Below are 22,931 nucleotides of genomic sequence, written 5' to 3'. Positions count from 1 at the left end.
GCCAATCCCTAAAAAACAAATACCAAATGTCTTCTTTGATATAATGAGAGCAACTGTGAACAGAGCAGGGATGAAGAGCAGGAAGAAAAGATTAACATTAAACAGAGACATGAGATGGGAGGGAAAGGGAGAGAAAAGGGAAATTGCATGGAAATGAAGGGAGACCCTCATTGCTATACAAAATTACATATAAGAGGTTGTGAGGGGAATGGGAAAATAAACAAGGAGAAAAATGAATTACAGTAGATGGGGTAGAGAGAGAAGATGGGAGGGGAGGGGAGGGGAGGGGGAATAGTAGGGGATAGGAAAGGTAGCAGAATACAACAATTACTAATAGGGCATTATGTAAAATTGTGGATGTGTAACCGACGTGATTCTGCAATCTGCATTTGGGGTAAAATTTGGGGTTCATAACCCACTTCAATCTAATGTATGAAATATGATATGTCAAGAGCTTTGTAATGTTGTGAACAACCAATAAAAAAAAGATAATCAGATATGTCCACTGACCATTGAGGGGGACTTTCAAGCCATACATTGACAGCAATGTTATAAAGAAAAGTGAAAGACTAACAAAATTGTTATATTTCACTCTGTATATAGAAATGCTATAAGAGGAAAAGGTAAATAATTGAAGCAGAACTTTCAAGACTAAGGTTATAAAATATTATCTTTGTGAACATGTGCCTGTGCATTTGTGTGTGTGTGTAAGTAGGTTTCAAGCAAAGTTAAAGAAAAAACTCACAAGAAATACAAAGGAAGGAAAACTAAACATTAACTATTTATCTCAAGTAATCAGTGAATTGCAAATAAAGCAAAATTTTTCTCTTATATTATTGCACATATTTTAAATACCAGTGATAATATTGATATGCTTAAGGACGCAAGACTACTATAATTTTCCAAAACATTAATTTTAAAATTATATATATGTATACATAGTCTCAAAAAATATAAAAGTGAGTATGTTATTTGTATCAGCAATTCTCATTTAAGAATGTTTCCTGAAGGGAGGATTGTTGATGGGTTTGAGAAAATTTCTGTCATGTTATAAGCTAGGAAGGTTTATGACTAAATTATATAAAGTCATAAAATGATATTCCATGCAGCCACTTAAGTGATATTTAAAGGGATACCTAATGATATGAAAGCTTGTTGATTTTATATTGTCTAGCAAAGAAAACAAAAAGGACAGTGTAATCGTGATTTGTCAAAAACAAATAAAACATTTATGTATTCATATACACATATACACAAAACTAGGTGCAAATAAAAAACATGTTAACAGAAGTTGTTTCTGGAAGAAACAACTGGAAATAATAAGATCTTCCAAGACTATTATAATACTGGATATGATAAGATTTTCCAACATTATTCTCTTCTTTGCCCTGACAAAAAAAATTCAGAAAAATTTAATGACCTCAATAGAAAATTATTAGGAAGGATAGTAGAATGAAATAGGCATTATTATTACTGTGTGTATATATGTGAATGCATGACCAATGTGATTCTGCAACCTGTTACTCAGAAAAATGAGATATTATATCCCATCTGATTCAAATGTATGATATGTCAAGGTCATTGTACTGTCATGTGTAACTAATTAAAACAAATAAAAAAAGAAAACATACATCACAAAAAGTGAAAATTATTATGCAGTTAAAACAGGATATCCATACAGAGTTCTATGCACTTTATTTTATACTGATTTCAAATCTTCCTCAGAGAGTATGTTTTTACTGATTTTCAGAATTGACATATTGAACCTAAATAAATAAAAATTATTTTAAAAGGCATCGTGTTCCAAAAGCCTATTGCTCTTGGAAATGGTAGGGGAAATGGTAACAGAGAAGTGAAAATGAGTGGAAGAAAATGAACAGGTTTCATGGCCTGGATAGGAGCATAGATGGAACTTGGGAGATGAGAAATGCTTATGAGTCAAAAAGGTTTCAGGGTGAGGGGTAAATGCAGAGGAAGAGACAATGTGGGAGTGGCCTGGGAGGTAGGGGACTGCTGCTGAGCAAATATGATCTACTATAGAAAATGATACAAACAAGTTACATAATTCATAGTTTGTGTTTTTTTCATCAACATTCGATGTGAATTTCTAAATTATATTTTCCTTACTGAATGTTTGACCAGGAAATGCATTTACAACCACAACTGTGATAGACAGCAAAAATGGATCTGTGCCCAAATCCCCTGGAAAAGTGCTGAAGAGGACAGTCACAGAAGACATAGTGACGACATTCAGCTCACCTGCAGCCTGGCTTCTGGTCATTGCTCTGATAATAACCTGGTCAGCTGTTGCCGTTGTTATGTTCGATTTAGTTGATTACAAGAACTTTTCAGGTAAGATCCAGGAGGTTTGACTTTTAAATTAAAAGAAAAAAAAATGTTCTCCCTAGTTGTGGCTTTGTTTCTCTGCATTCCATCCTGTATCCTGACAATGTGATTGAGGGTCACTGAAGTCAGTTTTCTTCTCTTTTTCTCCTGTTTTCTTCCTTTGTCTGGTCTGCTTTCAGGGCTGAATAAAGGCTGACTAATGCAGCTTTGTAAAGATAAGTATTAAAAAGCTTTAGTGGAGATTGAGTTTTGCAACTGATACTTCATCAAGTACCAATAAAGACTAATTTGTAGATTTTACACTTGGTAATAAAAAAAAAAAAACTAAACCAAACAAAAAAGATTTTGGACAAGTGAAAAGTAAAGTATTTCTTTTGCTGGAGTCATCCAGTCCCAAGTTTCATTTGTAGACATGCTCATTCTTCCTCCCAGCAAACCATTGTCTTTTGAGTTCCTGAAAATAAAGAATGTTAGAAGGATTTTCCTGGCATAGCTTGTAATGAGATACTACATCTTGAGCATCCATATGTTCTCATGAATTTGGAGTAAAATAGGAATAATACAAGTTAGAAAGGGAAGATGTTCATTGTGGTCTGTTTAATCCCTGAGCACCTCATTCATCTTTTTGTTCCAGGACTTTTTCTCTTTCTTAATTTATGTTTACCTAGTTCCACATTTGCTACCCCAAGTTTACTGTGAGTTCCTGGAGGAAATGAATAGGTGTGGTGCTCAATAAGTATTTCACAAGTAGATGGATGAATTATGCACATCCCTTTTATCACAAGCAAAAGAATTTCATGAGCCAACTGAGGTTCTTTCTCATATGTGTACTCTTCCTTCCCTTATTTTCCTTTTCCAGTAGGAGTAGACTCAGTAGAACCCAGAGACTATAAGTTCAACTAAAAAGCTCTATATTCAGAGATCTGCTGGCTTCTCATTTTAAATTCCACTGATTCAACAATTATTTATCAAGTTTTTACATAGTTTCAGGAAATGCCTGTGCCACAAATGTCAAAAGAAATACAACATAAATATCATGAATGTATAGAACTGTATTATTTGAGTTTATGAGATGAAGGTATGACTTGGATGACTTCTCCCAGGTATACAATTCACAGTTGGACTATAGGTGGGCCTTGTCTAGCAAGCAAAGATAAGTCTCATAATGTCAACCAAAGCAGAAGGGCAATTTATCCAGGTACATGAATGTCTGCTTTAATCAGGCAATACTGTTTTGTGTTCTGCAATGTAGACTCTTAAAGAATTTACAATTGAAATGGCTATAATATAAAATTATGACCTTGATATTTTAAGTGAGAAATGCTTGGTAACAATGTGATACTTTAGTATATTCCATTTCCTTTGAGCCTGTACCAACTGAAGTGTTTTAACTCTCATTTCCTTTGTTAAAAAATTCATTTATTTAAATTTTAGAACCACATATGATTGTATAATATAGGTTTTTTTCTTTCTTACAATAGACATGTATGAGTGGCATGTAAATGTCATCTTTGCAAGTTAATGATTTTATGAGAACACTACAGAAATTAGCACTGCAAGACATTTGTTTTTATTTTATAAAATGCAGTTACCTACAATTATAGTTTCAGACTACAGTATTAAAATATAAGACACATTTTCCATTGGACCACTATAATTAAGTGCAATGGATAATACCTAGGTTACTGGCATTTTATCTGACAGGGAAAAGAAGAGTTGTGTTATTGACACTTCATCTTGTCTTTCATAAGTGTTTATTAAGCACATCTTTTATGTAAGGCCTCCTTTTTCAGATTCCATATTTATTAATGACATAACTATCTATCCATTACCCATAAAAGGAACCTGAAATCACTTTTTAAATCTCCTTGGATGCTAAGCAGTCAACATAGTCAAAGACCATGTGCTTACATGGCTCGTAAATTTGGCTTTCTCCTCTCATTACCATATCACCATTACAACACTTCATGCATTCATTCTCTTTGGAGGGCACTCATGTCATTTCTTCTTAGCTCCTTCATCTTCTCTGTATCCACCAAATTGCTCTAAAGACATCTTCATAAAACGCACATTTGATCAATTAAGATATTTTCTATTGCTTAAGTATAATGAACTCCTTGGCATGAAATTTAAGTCCTTGGCTTAGCTCTTAATTTTTATTTTGTAAGTCAGCATATGTACCCTGTTTTTCAACCATGTTTCCTTCTGCTTTTCCCTGTTGGTCCCAGGAAAACAAACTCTCATTCCTTGCTAACTTTGCTCATACCATTTCTCCCACTCCAACTCCCAGTAGAGCAGAAAGAATAATAGTTAATAGCTAAGACTAGAAGTCTGATGCTTCATTTCCTTGGTATAAATTTATACTTTAGTATTTGCTAGCTCTGTGATATTGGGAACATTATCCTCTCTGTGCCTTAGTTTGGTCTTCTATAAAGTAGGATTTCAAATAGTACTTATGCAGTAGGATTGTTAAGAGGATTATATGATGGAATATATTTGAAATGCTTACAATAGAACCTGATTTATCATAAGTACTGTAATAGTGTGAATATTGATAATACTAGGAGTAGAGACTCATTTCTCAATATTCCTTCTGATAATGTTTACTAATACTTCAAGACCCATCCTTATTCTGTAAAGCATTCTGAGACTTCATAAGAAAAATGCACTGCACCTTATAGGCAACTGTATTAAGAGCAATTAACACACTGTATTCTAAACCTTTGTTGACTTGCCCTTCTCACTCAGAAACATAAACTTATCTAAGAAAGGGCGGTTTTTATCTCTGTATGAAAGTGCCAGTCAACATAGTAAGTTTTCTGAAATAAGAGTAAATAATGCTAACATTTTGATTTTGAAACAGTTTCTTATATTTCACAAAGAAGCATATTTATATAATTTTATTTTATTTTATTTTATTCAGCAGCTTTTGACCAACCTTAAAAATTAACAAAGCAAATATAATGATACTGGAATGAATAAAATAAATGCTTATTAAGTGAGATTTTATTGGTCACATTTTATAGAACAATTTATATGCATACTAAATTACTTCAAAACGTAAGTGGTTTAAAACAACAACAAATATTTATTATTTCTTATGGTATCTATGGGTCAGTAATTTGAAAATGCGTTGGGTGGTATTGCCTTAGGTTTTGTCTTGAGATTGCAGTGAAGCTATCAGTTGGGGCGGCAGTTAACTGAAAGGTTTTGACATGAGTGGTGGGATATTTGCAGGACATCTTACTTGGCTGTTAAATCAATTCTGGTGTGTCCATGCACAAGGCAGATGGCTTTACCCAAAGTGAGAGATATAAGAGAACAAAGCAGAAGCCAGAGTGCTCTTATGACCTAGACTTGGAAATCCCAGAACTTCATTTCTGCAAAATCCTTTGGGTGACACCAGCCAATCCTATTCAGTTTTGGAAGAAACTACATAGGAATGAGAACACCAGGAAACAAAGATCAATGGGTACAATTTTGGAATCTTGTTACCATATGTTTCATTCTCAAAAAAAAAAGTTATATTGCAAAAGAATACAACTTGATATGAATAATTATGGGCACCTGTATTAAGAGCAATTAACACACTATCCTAAACCTTTTTTGACTTTCCCATCTCACTCAGAAACATAAACTAATCTAAGGAAGGACTGTTTTTATCTCTGTATGAAAGTGCCAGTAAACATAGTAAATTTTCTGAAACGCATTGGTAAGAGTGAATAGTGCTAACATTTCAATTTTGAAACAATTTCTTATATTATACAAAGAGGAATATTTATATAATTTTATTTTTTATACTCTAGTTGACAATAAGTATGTTAATTACAATAGATTCAGAAGAATATGATGTATTAGAATGACTGGCATCATGAGGCCATATTTAGGATGATAAAAATTCAGGAATGGATTTGAAATGAAAAAAAAAATCACAAAGCTTTAAATTTTAAAGGAAAAATATATAAATTCTTCAAATAAGAAATTCAAATACATTTAGCTCATTAAAATTTAAATAATCAATTTATGAAGCCAAAAGTATATATATTCAAAGATTCAGTGGAATTATAATATAAAACCTTTACTTTATATTCATTTTATGTGGATGGGATACATTATCTGATATGAAAATCTAATCCCATTTATTCATTTAGTAAGGTCTAAACTATCTTGTTTATGTCAGTTCTTCCAGAAAAGGATATTTACTTCAGTAACAGTTTCAACCTTTTAAATGGTACTATAATTCTTTTTTTTTTTTTTGGGGGGGGTAGGGGTGAGAGACAGGGATTGAACTCAGGGGTCAGCCACTGAGTTGCAGTCCTATTTTGCATTTTATTTACAAGACCCTGTCATGTCTCAAAGAGTTACTTAGCACCTTGTTTTTGCTGAGGCTGGCTTTGAACTCATGATCCTGCTGCCTTCTCAGCCTCCGGAGTCTGCTGGGTTTACAGGCATGAGTCACCATGCCTGGATCTTGTGTTTTTAATGTTAATTTTAGTGGATATGTTTTAGAATATTACTGGGGATTAATATTGTCATCATGATGAGTTTTTGGACCACCTAACAGATTTTGAATGTAATTGCTAATGTTTTAAAAGGAAATCCAACAGGAGAAGGAAGCATGGCTGGAGGTGATCCTAAATACTAGAGAGTCAGAGCAGCAGTCACTGTGTCTTGATTTTCTCTTTGATGCTTTTATAAAAGTAGATAAATACTTTGAAACCATTATAAAGTTGTTCATAGATAAATGAAAATTTATTTTTGTAAGCACATTCTGTTCTGGATTGAGAGAAATGAGTCTCCTTTGGGCAACCTTCAGAATTCCTTGTTTTCAGCATTTGATCTGATTTAGCCAAGTCTTATCTACTTGTGGAATGTGTAGAAGGGGCTTCTTTCAGAAGTCTTAGTTTCATTTTATACCTCTGTTGCCTACAAGCTAACCTGACTAGCAATGTGTATTTCTGTGCCTTTGAAATGGGGATATCACCTTGCTTTCTGTATTGTGAAATGTGTGAGTTTGATTCTTCTTAACAAATAAGACAAATTTTAGGGCACTAAATAAACAGACTGGAAAAGATATTTCACCTACCCTTCATTTCTTACCAAGTATAACAGTGAAACAATATTCAGATAGCACTCTTGTGCATTTGTCAGCGTTTGCTCAGAGCAGCAGAACCACTGTGAGTGATTAAATGATCTGTGTAAGGCTGTGGCAATGCCCTGGAGCTTAGTCAAAAGTTAGCAGGCTGGAAGTTGGGAAGAGGAAGGGCAGATGGACACAGAATAAGGAAGACTAAGGACAAACCATAACCCTCATTTGTTTCTCACCATCTCAAATTTTGATGATGTGGGTGAGTTTCAGGATAAATTGGTGCCCTTCAGTACGGCATTGCAAATGCACCTGGCCAGGATTTGGCCCAAAGGATGCCCAAAGGAGACTGCCAGTGGGAGCTGAAGAATAAGAAGCAGGGGTTGCCAAACAAGGATGGAAAGCATATCAGCAATAATGTGTATGGCTGCAAAAACACCTGCCCTAAACCAAGCTTCAGAGAATAAATAGCTTTATTGTTTCATTTCTGCCTCTAAAAGTTCACACAAAATTCTCTTATGTCCAACAATTACCCTGAAAACTTGCATTTAAGGCAATTGTGGGACATGTAGTGTATGTTTACTGATTTAACAGCATACATGGGCTCCCCTTTGGACAACTATATAATTTAATATTCAAAATAGGATGCTTATGAGAATGAAATGGAGAGCTGTTAGGATTTACCATGCACCACAGATCAGATGTATGATCACCCTGACATTATCCACACTGCCTTTGCTTTTCTCCAGGAAAATGATTGCTTTCAGAAATCAATGTGGGCAGAGCAAGTTACTTTCTTAATAACTGAGGTTAAGGGTTCTTAAGGATTGCCAGAGTCTGGTCTTCACTCCTCTATGGACTAAGCCAGCTTCATTCCAGGAAGCAGCAAGGTTCATTGATAATTTATAATTTTAAAGACTAGGATTTGTGAGATTTGGCTGAAATTTCTTACAAATCTCTTCTGTTTGTTTACGAAGGGACATGTTTCTCTGTAAACAATAAGTACAAACAAATAATACTTCTAAAATAATTACTAAAAAACAGTGACATTAGAGGATGTTAATGATTTTCCTCTAGGCCAGAATGTACAGGAATATATTTTAATAACTATTAGCCTTTCTTGTTTCAGAATGAGGGCCATAATTTACTAGCACCCTCATTCATAAAAAGGAAAAGTCACAATATGGTTGTAAGAGAGTGTCTCAATGCAAGTTTGGTAACTTTCGCAAGCATTCCACAAAACATAATTATTTCAAAAACAGTTTTGACATTATTAGAATAAAATAAATCTATATAGAACACACATACCTTTCACATAGGACGCACTCATTAAATCTAACTTGAATTTGAATCCTATTAAGAGGAAGTAAGATCAGTAATCTGAGAAGAAAGATGGCAAGGACATGATGGTAGGAAGCATCAATTTCTTATGAAAGTCTTGCAGACATCTCCTGATGTGCCTTTTAAATAGATTTTCTAATGAGGTGTGCCATTTATCTACTGCTCTTGGAAATTAATTTCCCTGATTTTTTTTTCTTTTCTTGGCACTTTTCCCAGTTAAGCAGGTGCACTGTTTGTCAGGCTGAGTTTAGCAGAGTAAAATCATTTAGGGAAATCCCAAAGTCAGTCTAAAAGTACAATTTTAATATCTATCTATCTATCATCTATCTATTCCTCTATATATCCAGGTGTGGATATGTGCTGTATGTATAAATATGTTATTACATTTTAGGAGATTTGGGAGATTGAGACTAAAGGCAATGTTTTATACACCATCAGTTCTCCTGTGTACTAAGTTTTCAAGAGTGGCTGACATTTTGTGTGCTTCTTCCTCTGATTTAAGTCTTATCTCAAATTCCACATTTTCTGTTCAATGTCCCAGGCTATTTTGTCTTCTTGGTTTCTACACTTAAAAGGATGTTTTGTATTACCCAGATCTAGTTTGCTTATGAGTACCTTAAGGAAGTACAGAGTTTTGTAGTCCAACGATTCCCAGACCCTAAAAGAGGTTATTTATCCTTTATCAAGTGAGAAAAAGGCTAATGAAAAACTATTCATTTTAAAGAAGTGTTCTTCATTCTTAGATTATATTGTTTCTAAATTTTAAATATTAAATTCTCTTTTGAAATTATAATTATAAATTATAAACCAGATGTCATTTTATTTTACAAAATAAAAAGTCAGCCACTCTATGTCAGGCTCCCAGGTTTTTGCTGGTGATAGGTTTTGGGGTCAAAAAGACCCAATAGTCTGAAATCAACATTGTTCAATGTTCAAGTTCATCCATTAGCAAATTAAATCTTATAGTGAGATTTATTAATTTATACTTACAGATAAAAACAATTATAAAATTTTAAATTTGTTTTAGATATTGACCATTCTTTTGTCTAAGTTCTTATTATGTTACTTGCTGCTTACACAGAAATCTTCTTACAAGTTGCATATATTTAATATGTGAAATATAATTCTTCTCCACTGATCCATTAGTTTCATTTTAAAAATGGCTTTTTTGTTTTTAACTTCCTTTATTTTTCTAGTACTTAACAATGTTGAGCAGAATCTATAAACTTAATAAACAATTAAATAAACAAATAAGTAAATGAATAAAGAAAAAGTGATAGTGCTATGATTCATATGAAAGATCAATAGAGAAGATAATGCTAAGTGAAGTTAGCCAATCCCACAAAACCAAATGCCGAATGTTTTCTTTGATATAAAGAAACTGATTAACAGTGGGATAGGGAGGGGGAGCATTGGAGGAATAGATGAACTCTAGATAGGGCAGAGGGGTGGGAGGGAAAGGGAAGGGGCATGGGGTAATTAATGATGGTTGAATGTGATGATCATTATTGTCCAAAGTACATGTATGAGGACACGAATTAGTATGAGTATACTCTGTATACAACCAGAGATATGAAAAATTGAGCTCTATATATGTAATAAGAGTTGTAATGCAGTCCATTGTTATATCTATATCTATTTATATTTATATATATGTATATATATATATATATATATATATATTCATAGATTTATATATATATTAAAATAAATGTAAAAAAATTGTCTGATTGGACCATAAGCATTTCAAAGGTGAGGATTGTTTTACTCATCCTAATGGTCCCGTTGCATTACTTACTCCCTGGCATGTTGTTCAATAAAATCTGTAAGATCAAAACCAAATTGTGTACACACACACACGCACACACACATGCACACACACACACATGATAAGCAAGCAAATTAGCAAAATTACAGAACACTAATAAAAACAGAAGATCACAAGTGTTTAAAGACCAGAAAAAAAGTAGCTAAACATAGGCTCAGGGAAGTTTAGAATTCCAATTTCATCAGTAAGCATCTGTGTAAACTTGGGCAAATCATTTCTCTGCTCTTTAGTTTCCTCCTCTGTAGGTAATGGTGGTACCTGCTTCATATGGGTCCTACGACCAATGAATAAGTAAATACAAATAAAATCCTTGGAGTGTTGAGTGGCACACAGTAGTTGTGAGATAAATTGTAGCTAGTTTTATTTTAATTTAATGGGCTTGATTTTAAGTATATTTCAATGTTTCAAAAAGGCAGGGAAAGGCTAGAGTAACTGGTCCTGATTTTTTGGCTAGCTATGTCAGAGAGAGGTTCTAATTTCTAAGACATGCCTTGGGGAAGAGGAATTCTAATTTCTAATTGTTGTGGCCTCCCTTGATGGAGTAAGGGGAGCAGCAGAAAGAAAGGCAAGAGAAGGTCCAAAAGTTCTTGCTTCTGAAACCCCTTTCCTTCTGTTCCAAGTCTGTAATATGCCAAGAAGCTTGCTTGGCTGTACCATCTTCTGAACACCAATTTTATTTGTATTTATTTAAGAAAAGGGAAGCAAATTAATTTTAATTAATATAACAACCTACTATATACATACTTATTAATAAAAAGCATAATATGAATCTCCAATTTACATATAGATACTTGACATGGCTAAAGAGAGCCAAAAGTTGTTTGGAATATAAAATGCCCTTTATTTGACATGGGTCTAGCTCCAGTTAGCTGGAAATGTTCCAGGTTTAAACATCTGCAACATAATTTTGCCAGTAAAAATTGGTGAATTGGGGTCATATTGAGAAGGAGAGGTGAAGTGTACTCTATTAGCATTCAGCAATGTTCCTTATTGCCTCAAAAAGTAACAGTTGAGTGACAGCAAAAGAACAACTTAGAAATGTTGTCCTGAAAGTATTAAATAGTGAAATAACTGTGTAATTTTAACTAAGGATGCTTGTGTTTAATTTTATTAGGTTCCACACAAGTGCACACTTATAAACCACTAAAGTCAGCTAATAGTAAAGATGAGTATGAGAAAATTTCAATTGAAAAGTTGTTAAAAAGCTGGGGGAAAGTGCCCAGGCCTCAGATGTTGAAAGCAAGGATGGGAGCTACAGAACAGCTATTCAAATGTAGATTAGAAAAGTGACAGTCATTTCCTTCTTCAGTCAATAAAACAATTAGCTCACTAAAAGTGTTTTAAATCAGGATCCTAGTTTTTCTTTGGTTTAAAACCTTCTAAGTATACAACATCTGCAAGTATTTCATTTTTTTTTCAAAATCACAGATCAAATAGATTTTACCTTTTAGAATCCAATATACTTCAGAAGCTTTGCATCCCCCATTTTATATGTTGTTTCATTTTCCACAGGATAGTCTATTTGGGTTTCTATGACAAAATACTCAAACTGGGTAGCTTATAAACAGAACTCATTTTTTTCTCACTGTTCTGGAGTCTGAGAAGTCCAAGATCTAGGTGCCAGCAAGTATGGAGTCTGATATGAGTGGACTTTCTGGCTAATAAATTATAGATACTTGACATGGCTAAAAAGAGCCTTACTATTTTCTCACGTGGTGGACAGGGTACCTGCACTTATAAAATGATTTTAAAATTTTTGTCTAACTTATTAAGGTGCTAATCTCATTCCCAAATGTTCTTCCCTCATGACGGAAGCCTTCCAAGGTCCCAGTTTCAAGTAACCCCTTAGGAATTGGAATTTCAACACATGAATTTTACAGGAATACAAATGTACCGAAAACAGAACTCAACCTAAAGAAGAAGGAGGTCATTGTACTCTAATATAGAGAATATCCAAAAGATGGAGGAAAGGAGAGAAGGAAGGACGGAAAAGATGGAGAGACGGAGGCTGATGAAGAGACAGAAGGACTGAGGCTGAGGGAGGACCTGGAGAGGAAGAGGGAGAGATAGATAATAGCGGAATATATCAGTTATTGCCTCATGAAGGTTTGAATTTTAAAAAAGGCTTATTACTCTTAAGGGAATGCCTGGGTATGTATGAAGGGAAATAGCTCCAGGAAGGTACATTTTAAAGGTTGTCACATCAAGTATCATCTCTTTTCTGTCTTTAAAATCTCCCCCATTCTCTCCATCCCTTAACATGCTTATGTATTTTCTATCTTGGACAAACCAATTTCTTTTACCTCCCTATAGCCATTTTTATCTAAAGCCATTTTTATTTCTGTTCCTCTAGCCAAACCCCTCTACTATGAAAGGATGGGACACTGTTCCTTCATTCCACCAAACTGTATCAAACATCACCTCTTCATTAATAAATCAAGACATATTTAGCTTCCTTATCTTGATTATACTTTACAGCATTGGAAAATTGATCACCACCTGTTTCTTAAAGCCTAGCTTCTTATGATTTTGAGAACTCTCTTTTTACATCATTAGCTTCTTGATCCTGTTAGATAGCATCGTCCTAGTCCATTGCTGGAGCTGTCATGGCTGCACTCTGTACAAGCAGTGAGCAGTATGCCGGAATGGGCCCTCTCTAGCCTGCTCTTCTGGCTGTGTAGCTCTCAACCTAATATCAGGATCAATCCTTAATATAGCCATATATTAAGATTTAGAGGCTGACAGCAGGAACACACTCCTAAACAATTAAGGACATATGGTAAGGTTTAAGAATATCTCATATTTTAGCCAGGTGCAGTGGCTCACACCTGTAATCCCAGGTGGCTGAGGCAAGAGGATCATGAATGCAAAGCCAGCCTCAGCAAAAGCAAGGCACTAAGCAACTCAGTGAGACCCTATCTCTAAATAAAACACAAAATAGGACTGGGAATGTGGTCAGTGGCCAAGTGACCCTGAGTTCAATCCCTGGTACCCCCCAAAATAAATAAATAAACAAATAAATAAATAGGAATATCTCATATTCTCCCCATGGAGTCACTAAAGTTATTTCTATTTTGAAGGTAAAATTCAGCTCAAGCATTTTTATTTTTCTCTTAATTTATCTACTTGACAGGAAGTTTGCTCATAACTAACCTCCACACATAATGACTTCCAATCCCACTTCATTCATCCCAATCTCTCCTTAATTTTTTTAATTGTATAAGGTCATTCAATTGAAGCATTAAACTCAAAATTCCTAACTGAGCTAATTGCATTTCTTTCCAGGACTGCCTCCTACATTTCAAACATTCATCATCCTGGTTTTTTTTTTCCCTCATTTTCCCCTTTTTATTTTATTTTATTTTTTTTTAGTAGAAATACTTCACATGAGATCTGACCTCTTCCAGGTTCTTAAGTATACAGTAGAGAACTGTTGACTATAGGTACAATTTTATGTAGCAAGGTACTAGAATGTCTTCACTTTTCTACAACTGAAATTTTAGGCTCTGGTTTATAATTCCCCATTTCCCCCTACTCACAGTCCCTTAAAACCAAAATTCTATAAAGTTGACTCTTCTAGAAACCACATATAAGTGGAATCCTACAGTATTTGTCTTGCCCTACTGATATTTTAAGTCAGAAACACAGCACTCCTGTACTTTCCTATTTACCTAAGGACCAATGACTATTGAGGGGTAGAAAAAGACCCATTCTCTTTGTTAAGCACCTATTGATCTTGTGCTCTTTATCTTATATCCTGAACTCCTGTCTTAGTTTACCCAACATTGTTACAGCAGCCATCTTCTTTCAAATGTTTGTATCATTTCTTTGCCGCCTTTCTCATTTAGAAGCATGATGACTAAAAATCACAAATCTTTATTCCTTCTTTTTCTATTTAAAGTTATAGACATCTCTCTTAAGTATGGCTATGTATGTTAAATAATAAAAGGAAAAAACAAAAGTTAACAAAATGAAATAACTTTAAAGAAAAGAGAAGTATAGATAGTTAAATTTCTTTTAATGTGTTCTCTTACATGGTGTTGATTTAAGGACTTATTCAATGTTTCTTATAACTTCAAACAAAAATCCAGGAAGAAAAATAAAAGTAATCATTCTATTTTTTAAGAACCAGGATTTCCAGGTGTGGTAGAGCATACTTGTAATCCCAGTGGCTCTGGACACTGAGGCAGGATGATTGCAAATTCAGAGCCAGTCTCAGCAAAAGTGAGGAGCTAAGCAACTCAGTGAGACCCTGTCTCTAAATAAAATGCAAATAAATAAATAAATAGGGCTGGGGATATGGCTTAGTTGTCAAGTGCCCCTGGGTTCAATCCTGGGTACACCCTCCCAAAATAAGATTTTCAACATAAGAGAAAGGGATGTAAGAATAGAAGAAATTAAGAGGAAATCTGTGCTCTTATGTTTTATTTGGAAATAGAGTAAATATATGGCTTTTTGGAATTTCGTATTTCCTCGATCTATTTAAAAGTTTAGAAGCAATGGCAATTCAATGCAATGAGTACATTTGTTGAATGCTTTGATTTCAAAATACCACTTTTCAATAACCAAAAGGAGCAAGGATTCCCTTAACAATTGGCCAATTTCTGATTTGGTGCAAGAAAGAAGCAAAATTTACTTTAGACTTTCTAAGTTATTTTGTATTAGTTTACATTATCAAGAAACTGTCAAAAATCTTGATGGAATAGCTATGGATGGTAATGTATCCAGTGATCTGGGATAAAGAATTTACATATCTAGGATCTACTTTTAAATATGAGGCAAACTAGGAAAAGGAAATAAGAACCTAAAGGAAGGGGGAAAATAAAATAGAAAAATATTGATGCTTAATGAAACTAGGTAAGGTGAATTTGTATTCACTTTTGCTAAGACAGAACTGCATTTACAGTATTCCTTCTCTTGAATAATTCTGAATTAGGGTGAGCAAGAGGAATCACCATGTGCTAGATTTGGAAGACAGAAGGCAAGCAGGGACATGCATATTTTACCTTTAAAAGGTCACTGCTGGCATGTTATAGTTGATCTCTTGGCTCACCTTGTTGGCATGGGACAACAGCTGTGTCTGCAGCAATGCTAGCTCCTGTCAGATCTTCCGTAGTCTTCTCCAACTCCTGGCACAGGTGTATATTTAGCTCCATGAAGAAGGGCATCATCTTCTCCCAGAAATCTCTACCAACTCTTAAGATGGAGCCCCAGAAGTCAGAGGACTGTTGCAGTCTCCATCCAGTTTATCCTCCTGGATTTTAGGCTATCCCTCCCTGGTCCCAAAGTTGCCTTGCTTCTCCATTCCCCTTCCCCCACCCCCAGGGCTACTGCTTCATGCCCAATGTCACATGCAGAAGTCTAAACTGCTCTTAAAACTTCATCATTTACATACTGTCAAATCCATACAATATAATGCTTATTGTCTATCATTCCTAGTGACTCTGCTTTTCTGATCCAACTCTGAATGATACTCTAGGAGATATTGGATTCTCTATAACATTGTCTCTATTGTGTACATTTGAAAAAAAAAAAACATTTAAATAGTCAAAATAAAATAATTATATATCTTGAAATACAGGAACCTTTAAATTCTAGTTGTGTTTAACACAAATCTCTCTTTTCTTCTCTCCTTTCTTTTCTTTATTCTCTCTCTTTATTTCTTTGCTTCAAATCTAAATTAGAAGTTCCCCCAACTAACTTATCTATTATTGAGAAATCTGTACCACCCCAAAGCAAAATGAGAAAGATTGTTAATATGTAAGACTTTTTTTCATAATGCTAAATGCTTGAAAAATAACCTTAACATTATACTCCCCCTAATATTTTTTCTATTCTCTATTAAATGATGATTTATTTCTTTTTAATACCCTGCATGACAAACTAAAGAGTTGTTATTGTTATGTAGATAACCAACTTTATTTGGTAATCTTGGTATTATTCCTGTCATTTAACATTTTCTCTGAAGCAGTGATTAAATTGCTCTTGCCTTGTCCCTATTGTCAATTTTTAAAATCCTCCTGCAGATTTTTCAAGACTAATATTAAACATTTATTTTTCTGAAAAATTTTCCATGATTCCTCTAATTTGATTTGGCTTACTTTCTCCTCTACCACAATATTATATCTTTTCACATTGTAATGTTCCTGATATATTGTGATTCTATAGTTTGTGAGTTCTTTATACAAACAAACAAACAATTTCTGGTTTTTTTCTCTACCCATTTAAAGAAAGTAATGTTTTCAGGAGTGGATGTTAAATATAACTTTTAGGTTATTCCTAGTTCTTAGAGAACAGGGAAAATAACTATATGTTAATTATAATTTTTTTATGAAATGGATCTTCATAGTGAGGTTAAAATTAGAACTACTATGGGAATCTCATTAATCCAACTTTTTATTTCAGTGTGTTCTGGGGTTGTTGCTTCCAAGTAAAGATAATCTACTTCAGGTATTTCAACCTCTGTATACAGTTATTATGTTAAAAATCTAGTTGATTGAAAATACATTCAGAGACAATGGTTTTAAAGTTAACTCATTTTTGTAACTTAGTGTTGGTGATTGCATACAACTTATTGAATGTCCTTCCTTTAAAATGTAATGTCTGTTTTGAATATGGCAATAGCATAATATTCAATAATTTAAAAGAACACATTTAAATATGTAAAAATGAAGTTTTATCCTGTTTCTCTTTACAGAAGCATCTTAAAGATTCTCTATATAAGCATTTAGCAAATTAATTTGTAACTTAACAAATTATTCTGAAACTAATTGATCTAATATTTGTATTTTTACTTAATCATGAAATGTTAAATAATTACAAAAATATTTTAAACTACATATTCAGTTTTAAAGAAATTTTACAATATAGCTTGAATTTCACCATTTGTTCAATGTAAAAATTCTTGATAAAAATATTATTTACTTTAAAGAAAATTACTTAATACATATACTACAGCAATAGCATTTAATTTTCCATTTCTCTGTTTATTTATTATTATTACCTTTTCTCCTCCCAGGCCCTGTCTAGTCTGCTGAAATGAATACTTTAGTGTAAATAATCTGAAAGGGCCAATAGAAATAGATTAAAACAGAGGATCTCAAAAAATGAGATATCAAAAAAGATATCTCAAAATACTTCTTGTGTGGAAATGCTATTATGTTAGTTATTACTTTAGGGCTATAAATTACTAGTATTTTGGTTACAATAGAAATCTATTGTCAGATGCCAAAATATCATGTCATTATAATTGGCTATCTTCTAATACCTTTTCTTAAAATCATGTCATTATATTTGGCTATATTCTAATATTCTTTTCTTAAAGAATATTATAGAAGTAATTCCACTAGTGTACCTTTAGAAACTTCTACTGACAGAATATAAATTTATCTTTAGGCTTAGATATAGAGGAATAAAGTTGTTGGTTCAATAGTTTTTGAATTCTTAAATTTGAATGTGTTACTTATTTATCCAGTGTTTGCTTTATTTTTAATTTGAAATGAAATAAATAATAAGAAAACAGAAGTCATAGGAGAGGAAAAAAACAGTATTTTACTCTAAGATGTTGAAACCTTTATTGTGATGGTAAAAATTAAAGACAAGAATTGTGACACCATTGAAATAACCTAATATGAGAAATGCCAATGATCCAACTTATAGAAAATTGTTTCCAGTTAGGTCAGACTGCACCTTAAAAACATTATAGCAAAATATTGAGTAAATATTACTTTAATGAAGACACCAAGTTGCATAGTAAATGCAAAAGCAGATATTTTTGATTATTTTTTCATAATTACCTGTGCCTAGTATTGTCAATACCAGGAACTGCAGAGCCCAAAGATTCAGAAGAACATTAAGTTCACTGTGAGTGCTTTTCATTTCAAATCTGTTCTGTTTAAAACATAATTAAATTAATTAGTATTTCTAGCTTTTATTCTTGGGAAATAGTTGACAGTTACAAAATTATAAAGGTTGCCAAGCTTCAAGCCCAAACTATTACATAAGCATTTGCATTATCTTAGCTATATTTCATTTCTTTTTGCAGTTCTAGGGATCAAATCTCGGGTTTCCTGCTCTACCACCGAGCTACATCAGCTGTGTTTCTGACTATAAGAAATACATTAACTCAGCAGAAACAATCATTGCTTTTGCATATATAGATACAACATTCGGATTTCAACATCTTTATGTTTTTCCTAACTGTGTTTCTTTTCTTCTCATTTTAGAGAGTAGGTAAGAATCAGCAAACACATTCAAAGCTCTGTTTTCCCACTGGAAAGATTCTAAGGAAACCTTTCTGCCCTCAAGACAAAGAAAAATTTTGTGGTTATTCAAGCAAAAATTGTCATATAATTCAATGCATATTAAATGATGACACATAATTTGCTAAATTTTTCTTAACATGATGAAACTTTCACCAACAGGGGCAAAATAATTCATAGATTTGTCTGTAACAAAAAGAAGAAACTAGTCACCTAAAATTATAATTGTTTAGGTGTAGAATGTTACCTCTCTATATTGCAAAACACTTTTCTTCACATGTCCAAATTAGAACAACCTAGATAGCAATGGTAAAACTATTCTTATTTATGTTATGCTTGAGTTATTACACATGCTTAGTGCTTCCTAATTGTCTTGAAAGAAGGATCTGTAATTTTAAAATTTTAGTTAACCGCATAGTGTGTACAACTATGTACAAGGTAATCCTATCAGTATACATACAAGTTTACTTGTTCCTAGTTTAGGGAACATTTATGATATTTGAAGAGAGTTCTCACCTCATTTTAGATCCAGATATCTAGATCTGAATCTTTGCTGGGAAGTAAGGGGCAAATGTCAGTTATTTCATGAGTCCGGATGAAAGGAGTGTGTGGATTTCATAGACCCTGCCAAGGTTGCATGCAAGGTCACAGTCAGTAAGCCATGGCAGGACATTATTTATAGCAGCTTACACTGTTGAGCAATGCCATATGTTTGAATTAAATGATTATAAAAATCAAATTTAATAATTAATTAACATTTACTAGATCCCTTGCTGTGTCTTATGTGCTCTACACTAAGTAATTTATGCAGAATAAGTGAACACTAGTAAGCACCATCTGGTACAAGCAGAGATTCATAGGCAGGAGGAGAAGAAGCCTTGGATATGCCTTTTCCCTTGCCATCATGAGGGGAGGTGCATACCGGGCAGCGTTATAGTGGGGGGGGGTAAATCCTTTGGGTAATCAGAGTTGTCTCTAGTCCCTGAAGAAATCCTGGACATACGAGTTGTACTATACTTGAAGATCCTGGGTAAAGGTAAATGCATGTGGAGGTCTCCTGTTGAGGGAGGGGACCTCACTGGCCCTACCCAGCAAAATGGGAGGACTCAAAGTCATTCAACAAGCAATCTTGCTTATTTCTCTACATTGACATTTTTTAGTTGCCAGGCAGTGTACTATGTGATTTTGATTTATTATCTCCTCCAATATTCATAATAGCCTTATGAGGTATAGTTATTCTTGCTGTCATTTTACAGTTCAGAAAACTGGAGCGCAGAGCACTTTATTCTTGTTTCCACTATCTAATGCTGTTTTCTAGAACTGGGTATATTATAAATTGGAATACAGAAAAGCATGGAGATAACAGGTATAAGAGATTGAGGTCTTGATGTAGAATACATATTTTGGAAAAGCAGAGGTGTCAATGCATTTTGTAAATATGACCAATTTAATCTCACTGTCACCTAGCTATCAGGTGGAGGAGACCTTAAAACTAGACAGAAGTTAGTGAAGCACTTGCCTTGGGTATAAAATTTGAGGCCTCAGAAAATTTATTAAATTCAATAGATAATATCTTCATGCAATTTTTAAAATTCCAAAATTAATGGAAAAATCTGCAATGTACAAAGTATTGAAATTTTACATAGAGGCAGTATCACCATGACTTGGTTTTCTGTTGTCTCTGGATCCAACAAATCTTAACATGGTGTTGGTAGGAAGATGAAGCTTGAATACTCTCAGTGTAAACTTAGGGCCTAATTTGGAGCTATTAATTGCTGTTGTTCTCAGGATATGAAAGATCAACAGGAGTTAAACAAAACTTAAATAACATAAGGCTGATGGTCAAAGTAATAGGGCATAGAATTGATTCTTCAGGAGGAAAGCAGAGAAAATAGCTAATTTGATTCTCATCGTAGAGTTTCATTATAAACTTTAGTATGTATACAATTTGGCTCCAAAAATCAGAGGAAATATAAAAATCCTGTGTAACTTTAAACTTTTCTCTTGGCATTTTTTTTTATCAGTGACAAAAATCCAATTACTGGCCACAGGTGACCTAGAGCCATTTCCACTGCATGCCGTGATACAATTTCCTATAAGAAATATAAGATATAATTAAGAGTGACCTGAACACTGGGAAACATTTCTTATCTCATGTAACAGAAGTGCTGAAGGAATGGTGATTCCAAGTCTGGATAATTCAGTGCCTCAGCATGTCATCACAGAATTGATTCTTTTCATTTTTAACCTTTGCCTTCCTCAATGAGTCAGCTACACTCCTCATGGTTACAAGATGACTGCTGCAGCTCCAAGATTTACCATCCCATGGAACAAGGTCTTTCTTCCTGATTTTAAGAGCAAAAAATTTACTTCTAGAATCTGCCCACCCAAAATCTTACTCTGAAACAAAGTTCGAATTCACGTTTTTTGTTTGATTGATAGCATATAACAGAATAGTTGAGTCTTACTTTAAGAGTACAAATCAGGCTCCTTCACTTGCTAAGTATGTAAACATGGGCATCTGTTCTTTGTGTTTCAGTTTCCCTATATTTATCGAAGGAATAATATAATATACCCACTTCATTAGGTTATTGAAAGAAAAAGTGAGTTACTGTATGAAAAATTCTTACAATGATGTGTGGTTACTATTATTTTATGATAATTCTCACTGTGGCAATGTAATTAGTTCATGGAAATGTAAGAGGTGGGAAAGTTTAATTATCTCAGCATCTCTTAGAGAAGAAGACATCAACTAAAGTTTTAGGTATATTGTGTAATATTTCCCCCTTGATATTGTTTGGATATGATGTCTCAAAGAAGGAATAAGAATCTATTTCCAGACTACTATCTTATTTAAATGTGTGTGTGTCTCTCTCTGTGTATTTAGAATTTTAACATTGTCCATGTGACTCATTAGAAGTTAGTCTCAAGCCAGCAATATTAACATCCTGAAAATAGTCTTATATGACTAAATTAGAGCCAGGTTCTCTCTCTATATATATACACACACAGACACACAGACACACAGACACACACACACACACACACACACACACATATATCTGTTTGTATACTTATTCAGACAGTCTCTCTCTCTCTCTCTCTCTCTCTCTCTCTCTCTCTCTTGTATATATATACAGTCTCTCTGTATATATATATATATATATATATATATATATACAGACAGAATTTTCCATATAAAATATTGGGGCTTCACTTGGCCACAGGTAACTTATATTTTTGAAAGTGTAACTGCATATTTGGAGAGATTACTAATATTTATTCCAGGACAGAAACAAAATTCTAAAGTTATCCTAAGCTTATATCTTATACTCCAGAGATGTCTCTCTCTCTCTCTCTCTCTCTCTCTCTCTGCATGTATGTGTGTGTGTGTGTGTGTGATATACATATATTTAATATATATATATATATATATATATATATATATATATATATATATATATATAATGTGTGTTAAGCATAAGGACAGTTAAACTGGTGCCTATTTTGTTGCATTTTTATATTGAAATTCTTAAATTTTAGGAGGAGGAAAATGAGGAAATAGTTTCAATCTATTTCAATCATAAAAAATCCCATTTGCAATATTCTTCCACTAGATATAAAATATTCTGGTGCTAAAAGTGCCTTTAATGGTGCCAGTACAATCCAGGTCTTTACATATAATTCTTTCAAGATTCTCAATTGCAATTATAAAATTGCATTTCATTTCCTTTTTCTAAGTTTTAATCTCCGCATTCAGACAACTAATTTTTTGCTCATCTGAAACTCTGGAATGCAGTAAAATAGAGTGTAAAGAGGAAAGGCACATTATAGATGAATCATAGAGATAGGCTTCCCTGAGGCAAACATTTTATAAATTGAGGACATTGGATGATCTGTGTGTTCCACCAATCCCACAGAACAAAATTTAAAATTAAATAATTTTCTAGGGGAAGGGGCAAGGGGATAAAGAAGATGGTGGAATGAAATGGACATCATTCTCTAAGTACATGTATGAAGACATGAATGGTGTGAATATACTTTGTATACAACCAGAGATATGAAAAAT

The 22,931-nt window shown here is 33.5% G+C and overlaps 1 protein-coding gene across 10 annotated transcripts in view; it reads left to right on the top strand.

Annotated features, from left to right (window-relative positions):
- The window catches only part of TRDN (triadin), a 400,855-nt gene that overhangs the window by 76,871 nt on the left and 301,053 nt on the right, over window positions 1-22,931 (top strand). For all 10 annotated transcript variants that reach the window (XM_081295982.1, XM_081295978.1, XM_081295980.1 and 7 more), the window contains exon 2: window positions 2,143-2,352. In XM_081295982.1, the coding sequence (XP_081152108.1) occupies window positions 2,143-2,352 (210 nt within the window). The remainder of the gene's footprint in view (window positions 1-2,142; window positions 2,353-22,931) is intronic.

The sequence above is a fragment of the Spermophilus citellus genome, assembly GCF_964194105.1.
Source record: "Spermophilus citellus genome assembly, chromosome: 5".
NCBI lineage: Eukaryota > Metazoa > Chordata > Mammalia > Rodentia > Sciuridae > Spermophilus > Spermophilus citellus.
This window is presented reverse-complemented; position numbering and strand designations above follow the sequence as displayed.